This window comes from Gadus morhua, chromosome 12 (assembly GCF_902167405.1).
Source record: "Gadus morhua chromosome 12, gadMor3.0, whole genome shotgun sequence".
Taxonomy (NCBI): domain Eukaryota; kingdom Metazoa; phylum Chordata; class Actinopteri; order Gadiformes; family Gadidae; genus Gadus; species Gadus morhua.
In genome coordinates, this window is record NC_044059.1 from 7,459,427 (window position 1) to 7,480,045 (window position 20,619).

The window sequence follows — 20,619 nt, forward strand, 5'->3', positions numbered from 1 at the left end:
GGGGGGTTGGTGTCAGAGAGAGAGAGACATTCAGATGTCTCCGGGTTTTATTTCTCTCCACCAATCGCTTTCCCCAGTACAGAAATGCAGAGTAATTCTAATGGCTGGTATTGGGAGCAGCTGCCTTTTTCTCCCTAACAGCAAGGCATGAGCTGCTCAATGCCTGCGCTGCCTGAGCAATTCAACCCAGAGCCCCCAAAGGCAGTCACGTTCCACGGTTCAATGCAGGCCACAAAGAACTCTTTCCACCGACCCCACCAACCCACCCCCCATCCCCCCCAGCCCCCATCCCAGTGGGAACTATTCAAGTGTTTGTTGTGCGGGACAACATGAATGAATCTCCATCACACCTGAATACCTTGTGGTGAGCCTCCCTCGCACCTGAATGTGCCAGCCAGACGCCCAGTTGTGTCCTGTTGTGTCAGGCAGCGTCTCAGCTCTCCTGGGCTTGTCCTATAGCCCCCTCTTGACCACCATGGCTAATCCAGTCTGAACCCAGCTCAGCGTTTAGCTCAATTGTACACAAATTAATATTTATGCTTGTTTGTTTTGTTTTTCGGAAGGGGGAAGGGGGGTGTTGTATATCACAACCTCTTAAAAAAAATATGAGAACGTGTTGTGTGGTTTAATTTCCCTGGCAGTGTCATTGTGGACCCGAAAAAAAATAAAAGAAGGTGATTCTGAAAAGAGAGAGTGGAAAGATGTGCCAGCAATGTACAATCAACAGCCCTTTGTTGGTTTGTGAGTTATGCTTTTGCACCGTGACGTTTGTTGGAGCAACGACCGACATCCACCCATTCTCATTTCCCAGCCGAAGAATAGGGTCATTACTGCATGGCTGGTGTTGAACTACCCGAAATAAAAAGTGCAGGCCGTGTTGTTTTATTGCTTATCATCAAAGACACAGTGCGCAGTGTATACTCCAACACAAAGACCCTTATCTCTCCCTTGCTCTGGTGCCTCCGTTTTTGGTCACATCACAGCAAATTATTTTAAGCACGCTGATCGAAACGCTATCGAAATGTTGTTCTTTTTGACGTGTTACACACACACACGTGAACACACGGACAAAAAACACACACAAAAATTTTTAACAATAGAATTGAACGATATTTGTCCCGAAGTATTTACACAGCGTGGGTCTTTTGAATGCACTTTCAGACCGAGAAAGTAATGTTCGCCAGACTATAAAGTATAAAATAAAAAAGGGAAAATATTGAATAAGTGCTATCCAAGTGTCTTTTGTATTCCCCAGATGTAAAACATAAAAGCCAAACAAAATGGTTGAACTATGTAATTTTTCACTCATTGAAGTGATGGTTATAAGTGCGAGGCCATATTATATCAGACAGAGAATGCATTGAAATTGTGTCTATCCCCTAATGGTGTCTGTGTCTCTCACACCCATACACACACACACACACACACACTCCCTCACACACACCAAATGTGTGAAGCTGCGACTGGATTTGCATCCAGCTGACAAGAACGCCACCTGAATAACCATAAAACATTACCGCACATCATTCAAATAAGTGTCCAGAGAGAGACATGCAAACGCGGACAGTAAATATAAAACTCACGACTATAACTCTAGAAGTCTGTACTTATTAAACATCACAGTCAATGTCAAACCCTTCCACTTTTTCTCTCCTTCAATTAAAGGAACGAAGGCACATTATGTTTACAAATCTCCTTAAGCCACGGTATATTTTACCCCTCTGGAACATCGACATTGGACAGTGAAGGACACAAAACACAGAGTAATATGTGTGTGTGTGTGTGTGTGTGTGTGGTGTGTGTGTGTGTGTGGTGTGTGTGTGTGTGTGTGTGTGTGTGTCTGTGTGTGTGTGTGTCTGTGCGTGTGTGTGTGTGTGTGCGTGCGTGTGTGTGTGTGTGTTTGTGCGCGCTTGTGTGTGTGTGCACGTCCACGTGCATGTAGACCATACTGAGGAAAGGGAGGTTGTGTGTGGGAGTGGGACAGAGGGTGGGGGGCTGTCCTTCGGTGAAGTCAGTCCGTCCGTCAGTGTTGTTTTGGCCCAGTGTTTACATAGCCTACTGTACCGCCGGCGGCTCCCGCGAACAATGGAACAAGGTTAGCACGAACATGGCGGAGACCAGAGTCACGTTGCCGTTAAAAACTCTTTCTTTTTTGGCCAATTTCAGCCTTAAAAGAAAAAAAGTTACGAATAACGACGGTGAAATAAAAGTGATCTACAGAGGCTAGGAGTGGGCTCGGGAACAACGGCGAGAGTTGAATGTTGGGAGGAAAAAAAGTGTGTGTTTCAAAAAGAGACTCTCTGTCGTGCTTAGACACCGGCAAGGCCTCCTCATTCTCCCTCTGCTTCTCCTCCTCCGTGTGTGCCTCTGAAAGCTGATTAAAGATCAGGCCAGGAAGGGCCAGGTTTAGGGAAACAGGAAGCCTGATGCGGGGAAGCGGCCCACGTCACCAGCCACACACCCACCCAACCACCCCCTGCTTGCCTCCACTAAAAGTGAAATCCTGAGCCAGCGCAAGAGTATGGACTCCTTGCTCAAGTCCCCGATGAAACTTGTACTTTTAACAGGTAAGGGCTTTTTCTTATTTCATACCACCAAATGATACATTATCCGCATAACACGGTGGGCTTTCAGGTACAGACTGATGCAAGCAGCTGGGTTTTGGGGTAGTTTAACGTTTTGTAACCAGATGTAACATACATCAAAACACTCCAGGTGGCTTGAAGGAATGGTTTCCCCACTAAGGGCCCAGCTCCCATGATAAAACTGTACGACGACACACTCACAGTGTGACCGTGGAAGAGGAATAGGAACCGATCCTAGGCTGGCTTTCGCATGTAACCATTGGAGACCAGCTAGGATAGAATTGGCTAGGAGAGTAGCGGCTTATGTCTCTGAATCCATGGGGGCTCGAGAGTTACCGGGTTCGATCCCTGATGTCCGAACCGGTCCAACCTGACTGTACAGGGGGTCCTTAAGCAAGACTCCCCCCCCCCCCCTAGCTGCTTCTTAACGACCTGCATCCCCATCTCACCGTGAGCCCCTTTAGTCCAACTGCTAAGTGAAACTAAACAGCGAACCGGTTAGCCGGATTTCTACCTTAGCCGTGATCCCAAATGCGTCCGTCACCCAAAAATTGAGATGGTGTGTTCCCTCTGTTTGGCTGCGCAGCATGGGTCTACGGTGCGGTGAAACTGTGCCGCGCTGACAACTGCCCCGAATGTCACTTGCTGGCGGTGTGCGAATCCCACAGCGGACTGAGGGGCTGCTACTGCAGACACGGATACACCGGCGACGGCATCAAGTTTTGTAACGGTAAATAGAACCAGCCATTCACCCAGCCGTGACTGCAAAACAACCGCCTTGACACAGACAAACGTCTGGGGCTTGGGGGGGTGGGGTAGAGTGGGCCACGACTCCCTATAGTCTGTGTGTGTGTGTGTGTGTGTGTGTCTGTGTGTGTGTGTGTGTGTGTGTGTGTGTGTGTGTGTGTGTGTGTGTGTGTGTTTGTGTGTGTGTCTGTGTCTGTGTGTGTGTGTGTGTGTGGATTTACACTACATTGGTGTTTTATGTGAGGATTTGATGTTAGAAAGAGCGATTGTCATTACGCGTGGAGAACTTTATTTCTGAAACATTAGGCGGGAGATGTAATTGGGTTTTGTGTGCGTTTGTGCTCTTTTGTGCGCATAAAACCGCGCGAGTTGACAAAGGAATGACATGTTTTTAGCAAAATGCTTGACTCACAAGGTTGATACATGTATCAGTGGAAAAGTAATTACTTTTAGGCCTGGATGGAAAAAGAAATAGCTTAGCCAGTGGATGATTCGAAATTGCAACAACAACAACAAGAGCTATTGGAAATAGATGCCTTATATCACAATTTTCTCCACTTCTCACATCAATGGATCTGTGGCTTTCGGCAGGTGTTTATCTCTTTAACCAGTTTGAAATATTGGCTTTTCTTAAACTACTTGTTTGCTAAACATAACATGTAAAAAGGTAACCACACCTGTTGGGTTTACAAGTGTAGAGAATTAGAAGTGGATTGGACACGTTGCTAAGTGAGAGAGAGGACTTGTGATTCTGCCAGAGTAAACACAGCTTTTTTTTGCAGGAAAAACATGATTAATCTTTTTTCTCTTTTTTCTTCACTGCTCAACACTGCTTAAATTATGAATGTAGCACTGCCTTTTCCAGACATCACATACTCAGTACAACAGTATTACTGCTAGAAGTAGTAGGAATACGGTGGATGGTCCGGTCTATATCCCGATGAGAGTGCGAAAAAAACATCAACACATCACCCTCTATCCTATCATCACTGCACTCTTTCTCCCCATCTCTTTCCCGAATTTGAACTCAAAACCCTCCTCCTGACATTCAAATCCATCTTCGGCACACCACCCTACCCAAAGAAGCCCTCAACACCCCAAATCCCTCCCGCAGTCTGTGGCCTGGCAACCGCCTGCAACTCCTCACCCCCAGGACAAAGCTCCATGGGGGACTGGACGTTTTGCTCTGCCGCCCCCGTCTTTAGAAGGCACTCCCTGGCCATCTGAGGGCACCGTGACCCTGGACCGTTTCAACTGACGTTTTTGTATCGGACAGTCTTTAGTTCGTTTTTCATTAGCGTTTTGTAACCACTTTACAGAACCTCCGTCTCTCCTAAATGATAAGAGCTTTATAAATATTATTATAATTATAATGATGAATAATACTGTTAAAACGATTGCATTGCATGAGGTTTGATCCGTGCACCCCATAACAGCTGCGCTGGGGTTATTTTGTAAACGACGTTGTATGAAGTAGCTTGTTGCTCAGTGACTACCAGCTGGCATCCAAACCTCAGTGAGGTCATCTCTAATAAAAGTACAGAGAAAAAAAATGGAGAAAAAGATATTCTTCTGTTACTGACCATGAACTTTCGATGGCCCTGTGCTTTCTTTTTTTAAGTAGCCGCTACTTAAATCGCGTTCTTGGTAGCTTTTCTAGTTTCCTTCCGTCTTTGATTTTAATCACGGTCAGGTTTACACATCTCAGGGGCCTAACAGAAAGGTGAGCAATCTGAGCACGGAGCAGTCGCTGACCTCCAAACAAACGCACAGACCGCCGCAGGGGCGGGGTTTGGAGGGCTTCTGTGTATGATTAGTGGTGGGCCGACCTGAATGAAGTGATGTCGCGGCCGTTGCCTCTTCCTTTGGTTCTTTCTTCCTTTCCTTGGTAAATGCTATGCCATGGCGTAGTTCATGGTGTCTGCACCTGTGGGCTTTTCTACTTCAGGCTTACTCGTATCAAGTAATGAGTTGATTCACGGAAATCTCTCATCGACCCTCGGAGACACTCAATCAATGGATGGGGGCTCGGATCAATCCAAATCACGCCAATTAGAGATTGTCTCCTCTAAAAAGCAAACCCCTTTATTCCATTGTTTGTTTTTTTATTGTTTTTTATTCTCGCTTAGTGGATGTTGAATCTAATGGAGCAGAGAGCACATTCTTGTACATTAGTTGCAGTAGGAGAAGACACCAAAGGGGTTCATTTGAGGGTTCCTGTGGGCGCTGTTTGTGTGTGTGCGACAATAACGGTTCAAAAGGTTCTGGAATGTGGTGAAGATATTTCCCCTGAATCCCGCGTCTCCACCCATTCTGGGAGCTCAGGATATCCCTTACTGGACAGGTTTTTATGCACAAAGTACATGGGGGAGGAAGACTGATGTGGCCATTATGGCTCAACTGAAAAGGAGACAACAGCAGAAAGTCTGGGAGGGTCAAGTCCAACAAAGTGGGACTGGGGGGAAGGTCATTTAAAATGGACGCCTTTACAGCGCCACAGAAGAAGAAAGGAATAGAGGCTTTCTTATTCCCTCCAAGTGATTTATTTTACTTCTTTTTTTTTCTCCCTGACGACCAGAACCGATTTGAAAGGTTATTAAAGACCTTTTTTGCACAAAAAATAATGAAGACGATTTGTACAGTGTGGTATGCATCTCCCTCCGAGAGCGATAAGATGAGGAATAATATTCTCTAGGACTTACTAATAATGCAGCCACCAGAGGACCAAAGGAATACGAGTCAGCCCTGTGATGGCGTCAGCTTTAATGAAGTTGTTCCACAGATTAATGATTTAATTAGTAAATCACATCAAAAACTACCCTGAGATTATACCCAGAGGAGGCCCACCACTTAGCTCATGTCGTTTGGTTGATTCAGAAATGACTCTCGGTATAAAAAAAATGTTTGATATTGTCAGCACACAAAAAAACTTTGAGCGACACAAAAACCCTGCCAATTGTCTGTTCCCATCTCCAAGTTGTACTTCTGCGTCTGTTGCTCTGCGTCTGTGGCTCTTTAGCAATCTATGTCACTTTAGCGCGGAAGGGACAAAGAAGACGCCCTTTTAAATAAATCCGCAAGGTTTAGTGTTGTCGGCTATCTGCGATACGGAGAGACGCATCTTCGGAGCTATCAGATGTAGCACAAAGATAATTGCAAAAACCACCAGAACTATTTTCGGAGACATGACGTTAGGAATAGACGCCGGCCCAGGAACATTGAGATACCACAACCCTTACACCCAACACCCCCCCCCCCCCCCCCCCCCCTCCTCCCCCTTCCCAAGTAGGCCAGCAGCTTTCGGATTGTTTCTTTTTCCTTCCTCTTCCTCTTCCCTCTTCTTTAGGCTTTCCTTTGCAACTAACCCAGATTTTTTTTCCATTTGATTTCCACGTATACTCTTCCTCCTCATCCCGCTTCGCCACAGACGACAACGAATGCAACGGGACCAATATCTGCGGGGAGTGGGCGGGATGCACCAACACCGATGGCAGCTACAACTGCACGTGCGTTCCCGGCTACCATTCCACTGGGCTGAACGGCAGCACAGATTGCACCGGTAACGTCCCTCCCTCAACCTCCCCAACTCCCCCAACCCCTCCTCCCCCAGTCCCCCTGGATGCGTGAGGGGAGGACGCTTAAGGACAATCCCGGACTGATTGGTCTGAAATGACAATGGATCGTTTAATAGCTCACTGTTTTGCCTTCATGCACGCGCCAGTGTGGCGTCATTCTCTTCCTAGCGTTTCAAAACTGCAACACAATGCGGTGCAATGGAATGCAACCCATTACAATGTTGGACACGTACACACAGACACACGCACACAGACGCACGCACACACTCTTAAAATTCCATTACGATACCACATATTTGCATCTCATTTATATCGATTTTGTGGCTTTTAATCAGAAGGATGGAGCTATAAAGTTGTGCCATAAACACAACTCTTTTGCTGACCCGAGAATTGAACATCACAACAGATTTCGCAAATGCTGGCTAAATGAAATGAAATGACACCCAAAAATATATATTTAAAGTTTAAAATTTTTTTCTTTTTTTGGGGTTTTTTTGTGACCATTTACAACCTGGGCGCTGCGGTAAAGACATTGATGAGTGCGAGGCGGTAGAGCGGTGTGGCCCGTATTCCAACTGCCACAACACAAACGGATCTTTCTACTGCACCTGCCAGCGGGACTTCAGCCCCACCAAAGGGCCCGCACACTTCCAGCCCGACAACGGCACACACTGCAGAGGTACGCGGGACAATGATGTATATACTTTAGCTCTGTAAATGCTGTGCTTCCACACATTTGCACACACAGGCACACAAAGGCTCACGCACACACAATCGCACACACGCGCGCAAACACACACATATTCAGACCCACAGAGACCCACATGCACACATAGGTACACACCTAGGCACACACAAATGTAGGCACACACAGATTCACACAAATGCACTCGCAGACCCATACAGATACATAGCAAACGCACACACACACACACACACACACACACACACACATTTAGGCCCACGTAGGCCAACATGCACGCAAACTCTCTCTCACACACACACACGCATGCACACACACACACACACACACACACACACACACACACACACACACACATACACCCACAGCATAATAAGAGCTACACAAGTGGGAGCCTCATTGGAAATCATCATGCAATATTCATTTCCCAAAGTTTAAGGCTATTGGGATGATAAAGAAAACTGACACATATTAAGCACCATACAATTTCCAGTGCAATTTAAAAACAATGTGTGAATTTATTTTGCCTGTGAGATCACAAAACCCACTTATCAACCTAACACTTTTACTAATTGTTGCTTTCAGTGCACCCTCAGAAAGACTGCCATGACAGCGCCGGGTGCCTCACACAGACTGTCAACAGAACTCTTGAATACGTGAGTGCTGCTATTCTCAATGGATGGTGCTTTAAAACATAGTCGGACACTGCCCTCTGTTGGTGAGAATGTGTCAAGACATGAATTAAGACAGCGTCTTCGCCTACCCAGAGTTGTCGTTTTTACAAGATATCTGAATCAAAGAATTCAAAGCATGGGAATTTTACATGCAGTATCATTTTTAGTAGCTTAATGAAAGGTTATTTTGATTTGCTATATGTATTGCAATGTTATTTGTCGTTATTCTACTTGCCCTACTGCATCTCTCACCATTTCCAGATTTATATGTTGCAAATAAATAGATACATTTATAGCCATATGAATAGCGAAATTGTGTTTTCGTCAGCATACCATCCAAATACAATTCATAAAATTATTGTTCGACACAAAAAAATTAATTGTTCTATATTCTAGCATAAACACCAAAGATATCTTCTGCCTCTATCATAACGACCATCAACTTCTTGTAGATGATAGCTTTGGGATTCTAAAAAATAAAACTTCAAAGCCCAATCTCTCTTTTTTTTGACGGTGTTATTCCTTTTGAAGATCGCCAACTTGACGGAGCCCAGGAGCATGCTGGGAGAGATCACGGCGAAGACGTCCGGAGACCTGACCTCGGTGGAGGTCATCTCGTACGTGGAGGCCTTGTCTCGCTCGGCCTGGCGCTTCGAGGGGAATCATGCCGTCAGCGAGCCCAGTGCTGTCAACGCCACTCTCACTGTGAGCTCCGTTTTCTAACGTTTTGGAGGATATGCTTGAAAACGGTCTGAGATTAAAGTGGTTTATTCAAATGATTAAATGATTAAAATCATTTTAGGAAAACATTTTTCAAGCATACTCCTTTATTGGATTGTTCTATTTATACTACTCATAGCTCACTCAAATAAATGAACGGAAAACAATACCATACAGACAGACAGACATACATGCATACGTATACATACATACATACATACATACATACATACATACATACATACATACATACATACATACATACATACATACATACATACATACATAGTATGTACATATGTATATACGGATATATGTCTGTTTGTATGGACATATCGTCTATAAGTATATACATGTATGTATGTATGTATGTATGTATGTATGTATGTATGTATGTATGTATGTATGTATGTATGTCATACATACATACATGTATACATATATACGATATGTCCATACAAACAGACAGACATATATACGCGTGTATACATATGTACATATATACATGCGTACATATGTATAGTTATATACAAATGTATATACATATGCACATACATACATACATGCAAACATACACACCTACGTACCTACATACATTGAACGTGCCTTTCATCTTAATTGTTATTCAGAGCACACCTGAAATACAAACCATACCGCCATGCATAAAAACACAAAGCAGTCCCCATACGACACGTATTCATACATTCCTCTGGCGCTGGGGGACAGAAACTGGTGGCGGCGGTGAACAACCTGGTGGAGAAGGAGGAGCTGGTGGCATGGAGCCGGATGGCAGAGGAGCTGAGGGAGAACACCGTGACCAAGCTGCTGCACGCGCTGGAGCAGAGTGCCCTGGCTCTGGCCCGGGGCAGCAGCTCCCCCACCCAGCTGGACATCAGAGCCAGGGACATGGGTGAGAGGGCCGCCGGGTTATACCTCATACCGGTTCACATGTGGACAGTGATTCTTTACTATGATCCTAATTAATGGTGTGTAGTTATTTAGGTTGGGGTCGTAAGGGTGTTACCGTGAGTTCAAATGCTGGTCATTCGTCACGAGCAGCAGGAAGGGGTGAGGTGTCTTTCTCGGTGGATGCCGCATGGTACTCTGTAGTAATGTGGGATAGGACCCAGGGTTGGGTGTCCAGCCCCTGAGAATCACCAATTTTGGATAGTGTGCATATATATGATTTATTAATGAGTTGTATTTTTTCGAGATTCTTATGACTATGTTCTTTGCATTCCCTTTCTGACACACAGAGTTGAAGGTGGTGACGTTCGACGCCGATCAGTCCCAGGAGCCGCTGTCTGTGTCCCTAAGTGGAGATCTTATTAAGATTGAACCCAAAGATGGTCTGAAAGACCGCAGTAATGGTGAAATGTTTATTCATATATTTATTTGCACAAAATGTATTTTATTATACCGTTTTTGTAAAAAAAAATATATATATACTGGTGTGTGTGTGTGTGTGTGTGTGTGTGTGTGTGTGTGTGTGTGTGTGTGTGTGTGTGTGTGTGTGTGTGTGTGTGTGTGTGTGTGTATGTGTGCGTAAGTGTGTGAGTTTTCAAGATACACAACGATTTTATTATATATATAGATTTTTTATTACTTGTGGGTCACAGTCAGTAACCTCCTGAGTCACACGAGTTACGGTAAAAAGCGTCCCCGTCATCGTTTCAGGTCAGCTAATAAAGTCACTTCCTTCCTTCCTCCGCTTCCTCCCTTCTCTCCTCGCCTTCCCGGTCCGTCAGGAAGCGTCTCGGTGGTGTTTGTGCGATATGACAGCCTCGGTGACATCCTGAAGCCCAGTTCGGACCCGGGAGTCACCGACTACTCGCGCTATGCCGGATCGGGGGAAATCACGGTCCACTCCCAGGTGGTCGCGGCCGCCATCAAACCTGCTGACGTCTACCAACTGGAACGCATCACCCTCACTCTCTGGCACAACGAGGTAAAGGGGGACCGCGGTCGCTGATACCTTTAGATACTTTTTAGCTGCATACTGCTGAGGCTAGCTGGACTCGTACGGTTCTCACTGCTAATATAGCGTAGCAACCGTGGTGTGTGTCACTTCGGATCTGAGAGCAAAACTTTAAAAAGTTACGATTTGTTTTGTTTTACTCGCCTGCCGGCGTTTTTGCGTCTTTTGCACTTCGGCTTGTTGTTGCGCGCTTTTAAAGTCGTTAGTATCTGATTTGAGAGGTCATCAAAAGCCCATCACTCCCATCACTCCACCGTGATGATGACAGATCCTGCTTGACGTTATTGTTATAGAACGATATTGTTATAGAACTACGCAGTGCTTTGTTTTTGTTTTTTTCTTAATAACTCGTGAATATTTTTCCCACTGGAACTATTGGGGAAGTGTTTTTTTATTGCATTATTAATGTCAATTACAGTCAATTCCAATATTTGTTCCATCCATGTGTTTATTTGCTTTTTTTGTCACGTGAAGATGCACAACATAATGTTTACTCATTATAGGAAACTGATAATACCTGTAATATTGCTCACGTATAAATAACTAATTTATTCTGAATTGCATGCATGCTAAATCACCGTAAACATTCTCTTACAAACCAACAAGCCTGCCTTGCTTGTTATAGCTGCTGAAAATATTTGTATTTTCTTCTCATAACATAATGTTGTGTTGCCATTCAAATATGAATCATCTCCACGCAACGTTGAACCATTCAAGGATGCATGAGGAATATGCTAAAAGGAATTATACGCAAATATGTACAAAGCCAACTGTGAAATTTTGCACAGCAATGGCTTGGCTGCAGTGGAAGGGGGCAGTTGAACTGACAACTTCTTCCACCCACAATTGTTTCCAATGTGCAATGTTTATGATGAAGACTAGAGCTGCAACATCATTGATAGATTGATTGGTAGTAAGCATCAGGATAAGATAAAAGGATAATAATTTGGCAAAGGAAGGCAAGGCCACTTTATTTATATAGCACTTTTCATACACGAGGCAGACGAGGCAATGAAATAATAAAATAAGATAGATAACTTTAAGATTTAGCAGAAAGCTAAAGCAAACCTACAATATGTTGAAGTAATAATATCAAATAGATACATAAAAGAAAATGCAAAGCCAAAAAAATGAAAGTCCAATGTATTTAAGGTTTAGCAGAAAGCCAAAGCAAACATAAAGTTATATTACTGCATCAATAATATATACAGTGACAAAAGAGTGGTTGTGGTCTACACATAGTCCCTTAGGTTTGCTCTAGAGGTACCACACCCAGCACACCGAAAACAAACTGCATTCTCACACCAACCTCACCCTCCTCTCTTCACCCCGCTCAGCCTATCGACGTGGACGCCGACGTGACCAAGTGTGCCTTCTGGGAGTACGACCCGGACACCCTGCAGGGGCACTGGGCCACCCACGGCTGTACGAGGGAGCAGGTCAACAGCACCGCCACCACGTGCTCCTGCGACCACCTGACCCACTTCGCCATCCTTATGTCCTCCGGGCGGGCCAACGTAAGTACGGAGACGCTCGGACGCGGGATGGGGGTCAGTGGTTCATACTCCCGGTTACGGCTGAAAGATTTGGGCAAATAATCGAATTGCGATTATTTTGTCCAATATTGCGATTGCGATTTAGTGTGCGATTTTTCTTTTTGAAGTTCCTTAGGTTCTGTATTATCTACCAAACAAGCAATAAATCATTCTATAGCAGGGGTCGGCAACCCTAGGCATGCGTGCCACCACTGGCACAGGGCAGCATAATCATTGGCACACTAAAAAGAAAAAAATGAAAGTATTTTTTATTTTAATTTTATTATTATTAAAAAATTCACAGCCCAATGCGGCAGCATAATCTTTTTTTTTTTGCACTTTATTCTGTTTTGGGCATTTCCTCCCAGTGCAAATATGTTTAAATTAGTTCCAGAAACCAGTGTTCTGAAATGGGATCAATTAATAGTTTTTAAACCTATGTAGTGAGTAATAGAGAAAATATTGTCGCAAGTGGCCTTCATGCATCGCCTTCATATGGTTTTGCAAAGCTGTACATGTCTTAAAGATATTGTTGTGGATGGTTCCAACATTCTCATATATTCTCGTTTTTTACATTTCTCACAGTGCAAATATGTTTTTGAATGAGTTTTCTAAAAATGGTGTTTCAAGATGGGACATATGTAATTAGAATTTGTAAGCCCATGTTAGAAATATAACAACCAAAATAACATTTAAAATGTTGATGCATACTAATTAACAAGGAAATGTCAAACTGGCACTGCATGTTGAAAAGGTTGCTGACCCCCCTGTTCTATAGTATGACCAACACAACATTGGAAGCAGTCAACATATAAACTGCTCTTTCAGGCTTATGTGGGGGGATGAATTAATGCATGGATTGATATTATAACATCTTTATTTAACTTTTGATTCCTAGCCTTAATTGTTCAGCCCTACTCCCGCTGTCACATGACCGTACGATATGCATTGCCCCTTATATGGTCACGTGTGTTTTGGAGCACTCTGAAAGAACCTTTCAATGAGAGCTAGATTACTAAATACTAAAATACTAAATAGATTCAGGGAACTTTGGATGGGCACAAATGAAAAAATGAAGTAAAAGTAAGAGGATTATATTTGATAAAAACGTAATTAGACCGTATCATTGTTGTAAAACAAAGTAAGCCCTCACTCTTCCTTTCTTTTATTTTCTTACTTATTTTGCACAGACCTTATGGGTGGTTAGCCTTCAAATAATTGATTGCCCTTAATAGTTGCCTAAAACAATCTAGAAATTCGATTTTCTATGAATTCCCTTAAAACATATGAACTAGAAATGGCGAGAAAAAGATCTAACACACTCGCCCACGGTTCAATCCAACCAGGGAATTTTTATCTAAAAATCGTTTTATTCTTGGCACTTTTGGCCCTTTCACCTACGGAAAGGAAAATCTACGCATCCTCTCTGAAAATGTTTAAATAGCTGTAGCCCATAACTCAGCCACTAGAGGGTGCTGATGTGAAAACGTACACAGTGCAGGCCCCAATCCCAGCCATCAGCGTGCAGCTGCGCCGGCCCGCTATACCTTGTAACTGTCATCAGCATTTTGCTTGCTGCTTTTGCGTAGCTCAGCGCCTCTTTTTTTTGGCAGTGAGCACCTCGTGTTTTTTGGCAGAGCGCCCCAGACGCCCCGAGTTGAATAAAATGTCAACTCAAGAAAAAAAAACGCCAACGTCACTGCACATTTAGACTGTACATACTGGAGTTGTTACATTGTTACAGCTTCGCTCTGCTTTTTTCCCAGGCTTCAACAGCAAGGCAGTGCAGTGCGCCTCACGTTTTACCGCCTGCAAACGTTTTAGTATATCGCCCGCCTCGAGCTGACAAACGGCTTTAGATCGCTGTTGTGTTTTGGGTCCTCATTTGATTCATGTTGATGCATTTCCTCACAGAATTTCACAACCGAAGCTGTATGAATCAATCTCTCCGTGATAAACGACCCAAACGTGTTTTTAAACATATTTCCTCCAGCTGGTTGCCCACTCCAACGTCCTGATGCGCATCACCCAGCTGGGCATGGTCATCTCCCTCATCTGCCTCTCCATGTGCATCTTCACCTTCTGGTTCTTCAGCGGGATCCAGAGCACCCGCACCACCATCCACAACAACCTCTGCTGCAGCCTCTTCATGGCCGAGTTCATCTTCCTGGTCGGCATCAACATGAACACACACAAGGTACCCGCGCGTAGGAGGAGGAGGAGGAGGAGGCCGGAGAAAGGGTGTGGGTGTGGCTCTGTGTGTGTGTGTGGCTCTGTGTGTGTGTGTGTGTGTGTGTGTGTGTGTGTGTGTGTGTGTGTGTGTGTGTGTGTGTGTGTGTGTGTGTGTGTGTGTGTGTGTGTGTGTGTTAGTGTCTTCATACCATTATAAGTACAATTACACATTTGGAGATGGAGATGACGGCAGGCAAACACACACTCGCTCATTCACTCACGGTACCATGTTGTTGGACAGAAAGCGTGTGCGTGGTTCATGAGTGTGTACCAATACACCTACCATAAAACACATGGAGATTACCTAAACAAATACGCCACACACACACACACGCATACGGTACCACGTTGATAATAACATTATTAGCCAGGATTAGTATGTTTTCTCATTTTTCCTCACTCACTGCAATGTTATTAAATTCCACTAATTTAATTTGTCTGCAAATTCCAGTTCAAAGTAAACAGGCTTTATTGCTTCAATCAAGGGTCTCCATTTCCAAGGCATTGTTTTATTTCCACAAAGATGATCAAAGTAAAGCATGCTCATTAAATGCAAACGGCAATTCATTTAAACCGTTGAGTGATATCATAAAAGCGGTTTGTTCCAGTGTTAATGCCTCTCCCCGGTTTATCTTATTTGCTCTTTCGCCGCCAATTTCTTACTCCCCTCCCTCTCCTTCTCTTCCCATATCCCACTCTCTCCTCCTCCTTTGTCGTAACACCTCTCTCTCCCCCCTCTCTCCTCCCTCTCCTCCCTTTCTCCCCCCCCCCTCTCCGTATCCTTCCACCCTCTCTCCTCCATTTCTGTTCCCCTCTCCCTCCTCCCACTCCTTCGCTTTCTCTCCCACCCTCTCTCTCCCTCTCTCTACCCCTCTCTCTCTCTCCTCCCTCTCTCCCCCCCCCTCTCCCTCTCTTCCCCTCTCTCCCCCCGTCTCCAGCTCTTCTGCTCTGTGATCGCCGGGCTGCTCCACTACTTCTTCCTGTCTGCGTTCGCCTGGATGTGCATCGAGGGCATCCACCTGTACCTCATCGTGGTGGGGGTCATCTACAACAAGGGCTTCCTGCACCGCAACTTCTACCTCTTCGGCTACGGCAGCCCCGCCGTGGTGGTGGCCATCTCCGCCGCGCTCGGCTCCAAGTACTACGGCACCGATAAAGTGTACGTGGGACACCGACCGACTGTGTTTTTTTTTCGGATTGATCGATTTTTGATTGATTGTAATTTATTTCAACTATGCAAAAAAAACATGAATCATGAATTGATATTTTTTCCTTTTTTCTTAACACATTTGAAAAGGAGTAAACGTTGTCCACTTGGAAGCACAAAACATGTTTTCTAAAGATGAAGTATATGCAGTGCATAATATATAGCATCTACATATAGACACATATATACATACAAGTACATGCGTCCAAATACACATGAATTCAAAAACATTGTTGTTGTTATTGCTGTTTATTTCATGAGGCTGATGGGGGACCGGGGGGCATTCTTTGGGAGTCCCTTGAGGGCGCTTGAGAACAACAGGTCAACAGGTGACAGGGAGGTCGTGGTTCCGCTGTGTCCTCCTCATTGAGCGAAGGCTGGAGATGGAAGGCATCGGGGAACGCCGTGCGTTTGGTTCACTTTATGTGGGGAAACACGCCTGAAGCCTGAGCATTGTGTAATGGAAACTGTTGTTAGGGTAACTGTGTTGCAAAGTAACGTATTTTATTGTGTTGTTTTATAGGTGCTGGCTTAGTACAGAGAACAACTTCATTTGGAGTTTCATTGGGCCCGCGTGTCTGATCATTTTGGTATGACGTATATTTTGATGCATCCATATTTCATTCTGATTTGTGTTGCTGTATGTTTATTAAAGACTAATTAAGATGTGTTGTTTTTTTTTCCCGTCGCTCAGGTAAATCTTCTCGCTTTCGGAGTCATCATCTACAAAGTTTTCCGACACACTGCTGTGAAAAAGCCAGAGATCAGCCATTATGAAAATATCAGGTAATATCAGCAATTATGAAAACATCTGGTCAAATCAGCCATTATGTAAACATCAGGTAAAATTGGACTTAACAATGACAAAAGTGTAAAAGTATCAAAGATGATCTATACTAGTGGGGAATGAAGATGTGATATATTTCAGATATTATCTAAAGCAGTGGTTCTCAACTTTTTACCATGAGTACCACCTTAGAAATGATTTGGCTCTCCAAGTACCACCGGAATTAAAATAAAGTGGCGTAGGCCTATAACTACATCCAGTTTACACAGAAGGCATTAATATTAATAATATCATTTATTATTCACATAATTTTATTTGACCGAAGCAACCAACTGTCTATAAACTGTCTATAAACTCATGTATTGTATTTAAACACTAGCAACGTGACAATGCTAACAATTGAACTGCATCAATAGGCCTACCCAGCAAATGGGGATATTATCTGGCATAAAACATAACAGTCATTCTAGTGAGGATATTAATTTTAAAAACTGCAGTCAACCAATCAGTTGAGGTATATTGTACTGCATCAAAAAATTCAACATGAAGAATTTAACATGAATATTCAAATACTGGAGTCAAACAATCCTGTTATAAGCAATTGCGGACATTAATCATGCACAGCAAAGAGGGAAATCATGTGTACAGCTAAAACACTGTAATCAAACAATCATGAGTAAGATCAAGTGTATTATAGAAAAACAACGGAAATATTTAATCTTCAGTATTAAAAATACTGCAGTAAGCGCCATAAGGTCAGAATATAAACTATGTTTAGGTTTGAAGGAGCATGTACTTAGGCACACATTGAAAATGACGAATAATAGCCCCTACTGTGACCTTTTCAAAGTGATGCATTCAAAGGGAATATACCCATAATAATAAAAAAGAAATTGGTAAAGGCGACTCTGGGTATGTCATGCTTAGTGAAAGGGGTGTGGATAACTCTGTGAACAGAGTTATTTGATGACTGGGTCGATTGAGGTTAGCCTTAGCCTCAGACTTGGTTCAGCATCCAACCTGCTTCTTTATTTAGTCTCAATGAAGGCGAGGGAAGAAAAGACTTACTCACACAAATGCGTTGTCGCAAATGGAATGAGAAAGCGCACGGCCTCGTCTAAAATCGCAGGTTATTCGCTGCATCCAAAAGTCCAGCAATGTCCGGCCTCTGAAGGCAGTCTTCAATGTCTCGTCACAGTAAAGTTCAATTAAAAGTTCCTGCTCGAGAGCCGATAAGTTCTCCTCCAGAACGTCAGAAGCCTTAATGAGTTTAGTGTGCTTATGTGTTTAGTGTGTGTGTGTGTATGGGTGTACATGCAATTATTTATTTTTTAACGATTACTTCAACTTTACAAAAAAAATCGTACCAATAGAGGGCGACCAGTGGCACGCGTACCACAGATTTAAAACGACTGATCTAAAGCATTATATGATGTCATGCATTATTCATGTAATGCAGATATGGTGTATTACAGATGTACTACAGCTTTGATGTAAAGAGTTATGTGATGTAATGCAGATGGGATGTAAAGCTTTATTGTGAGCTAATACATATGTGATGTCATGCATTGGATGATGTCATGCATTAGGTGATGTAATACAGATATGATGTAATATATTAGGTGATGTTACACAGATGTGATGCATTCGATGATGTAATAAAGATGTGATGCATTAGTTGATGTAATACAGATGTGATGCATTAGGTGATGTAATGCAGATGTGATGCATTAGAAGATGTAATGCAGATGTGATGCATCAGGTGATGTTATACAGATGTGATGCATTAGAAGATGTAATGCAGATGTGATGCATTAGGTGATGTAATACAGATGTGCTGCATTATGCGATGTCCTCATGGTGATGTAAAGTGTGATGGCGCCCCCACCCCCGCAGGTCCTGTGCCCGCGGGGCCTTGGCCCTCCTCTTCGTGCTGGGGGCCACCTGGACGTTCGGCTTGCTCCACATCCTCCACGAGACCACCCTCACCGCCTACCTGTTCACCATCGCCAACACCTTCCAGGGCATGTTCATCTTCATCTTCCTCTGCGTCTTGTCAAGAAAGGTGAGAAAAGAATACATGCTGTAGAAAAATATTTAAGAATCAAGCATTACGTTGTGTCTGTACATTCACATTTGACACGTGTACACATTGCATTAAAATAAAAAAATATGTATATATATTGCATAGATAAATATTTATTCATCATACATTCAGACTTTTATACTGTCATACATTTCCAACCACGAGTGTCGGTTTCAACGCTCTGGTCCCCCGGCAATAAACATATCTTACTGGGAAGGTTTTAAATAGATCTTCGAAACCATGAGTTTCACTCTTGTTTATGCCATTTCTTACTCGCTTTATTGAGCCTTCCACGAAAATGTCTTGGTTACTTCCAACCTGTGAGAGAACGGTGATTGAAGAACCGGTTTTGCTTCCCGGACTATTTATATTAATGTGGTCGCCGGGAAGCTGCGATCAAAGAGCTCAGCCCTGACGATCTGACAAACAGCCCTCGCCCTTCAGAGTTCCTTTGAACGTGGATCACATCGCACAACACTCGCATTGAACGGTTGAACAACACACAACATTTTCAAATTATGTTCATTATGTTTTCTTTTCTTTGACTGTGCAGGTTCAAGAAGAGTATTACAGGCTTTTCAAAAACGTTCCGTGCTGCTTTGAATGCCTGAGATGAGCCATTGTGATCAAGGCCAACACTGCATTTAACTGAACCTTTACCAAAACCAGTCTTGTTGCATAAATGGATAGCACCGGGTATATAATGAAAGACAACTATGTCATACAGAATTCTATGAACTGTTTTTCATGGTTTCATGGTGTTGTTGTGGTGTTGGTTTCATTGTTTTTATTTGAATCATTTTCCAAATGGCTTACTTTCTTTCGCCTTTCTATTCAATGTTATGCAATACAGCTGTAATTGTTGTTATGGTGATCCGGTTAATAAATTATATTTGTGTCACATTTGAAATCTTCCCACGTTTTGCATTTTTTTATGGTAAATTATTTAAATAAATGTAATAAACTAGTGTGTTTTATTTATTGTTTTCTTCATTTGTGCATGTACATTGGATCCTTGTACATTGTACTTTTTGTCTCACCAAGGCCCTAACTAACGGCTAACGGTGGGGCTGAAAATCATTAATTCTGTTAAGATAAAGTAAAGATCTAGCATCAAAGATGTCTCCAAACAAGAGAACCTGCAACTAAACTCTTAAGGTAAATGGCTCCATCTAGTGGAACAAATGAGGAGCGCTTCTAAAATGAGTTTTCTAACTATTTGTGTTGCTATCAAAATAATAGAGGGCTGCATTGACAACGCAACTCAGAATGAATGTAAGGAGTTTATTAAAATAAAGGGTAAAAATAGTATACGATATAAGTAGTCTAAACACGCACAACGTTTGTGTGTGTGTGTAGCTCATGGTATTGCTGCGTCTGAGTTCCTTTCTAGGAAGGTTAGCAGTATAAACTGAATTGATTACTATACTATAGATAATAACTGTTCACTGTGCTTGCCTTTATTGTATCAAGGAACGTTACAGTGACCTAAAAGCTGTATGTTGAATTGAACATTGCATGTTATTGCCTGACTGATACTCAAAAAAAAGACTGATGAATAGGATCTCATTCTCAGTCATACAATTTGAATAACGTTTTTTAAACTAAGATCCATATCACCTAGCAAACATTTCAACGTCGATTAGAAGGACATTGACACCACCAAACCTATAACAAGCACTGCTCTTGTGATGCATGCGATAATTTAATGAACATATTTACAACAGTTAGACTTTACTTCTCAATTCCAGCAAACATTTCCTCAAACTGCGTTGTCAACAAGTCCAACT

The 20,619-nt window shown here is 43.1% G+C and overlaps 1 protein-coding gene across 1 annotated transcript; it reads left to right on the forward strand.

Annotated features, from left to right (window-relative positions):
* Positions 1-2,092: 2,092 nt before the first annotated feature.
* Positions 2,093-19,743, forward strand: adgrl4 (adhesion G protein-coupled receptor L4). Its single transcript, XM_030373216.1, has 16 exons — positions 2,093-2,567; positions 3,172-3,315; positions 6,760-6,891; positions 7,437-7,586; positions 8,196-8,266; positions 8,816-8,989; positions 9,731-9,914; positions 10,261-10,374; positions 10,753-10,952; positions 12,320-12,499; positions 14,511-14,714; positions 15,688-15,908; positions 16,480-16,546; positions 16,651-16,742; positions 18,640-18,808; positions 19,383-19,743. The coding sequence occupies exons 1-16, from the start codon at positions 2,522-2,524 to the stop codon at positions 19,443-19,445; spliced, it is 2,211 nt and encodes a 736-aa protein (XP_030229076.1). The 5' UTR covers positions 2,093-2,521; the 3' UTR covers positions 19,446-19,743.
* The last annotated feature ends 876 nt before the right edge of the window (positions 19,744-20,619 follow it).

Bases quoted from the DNA above. Each gene is read 5' to 3' on its own strand.
- adgrl4 (XM_030373216.1), top strand. From the start codon at position 2,522: ATGGACTCCTTGCTCAAGTCCCCGATGAAACTTGTACTTTTAACAG. The intron at 10,953-12,319 runs GTAAAGGGGGAC...CACCCCGCTCAG, and splicing joins TCACTCTCTGGCACAACGAG to CCTATCGACGTGGACGCCGA. The intron at 15,909-16,479 runs GTACGTGGGACA...GTTGTTTTATAG, and splicing joins TACTACGGCACCGATAAAGT to GTGCTGGCTTAGTACAGAGA.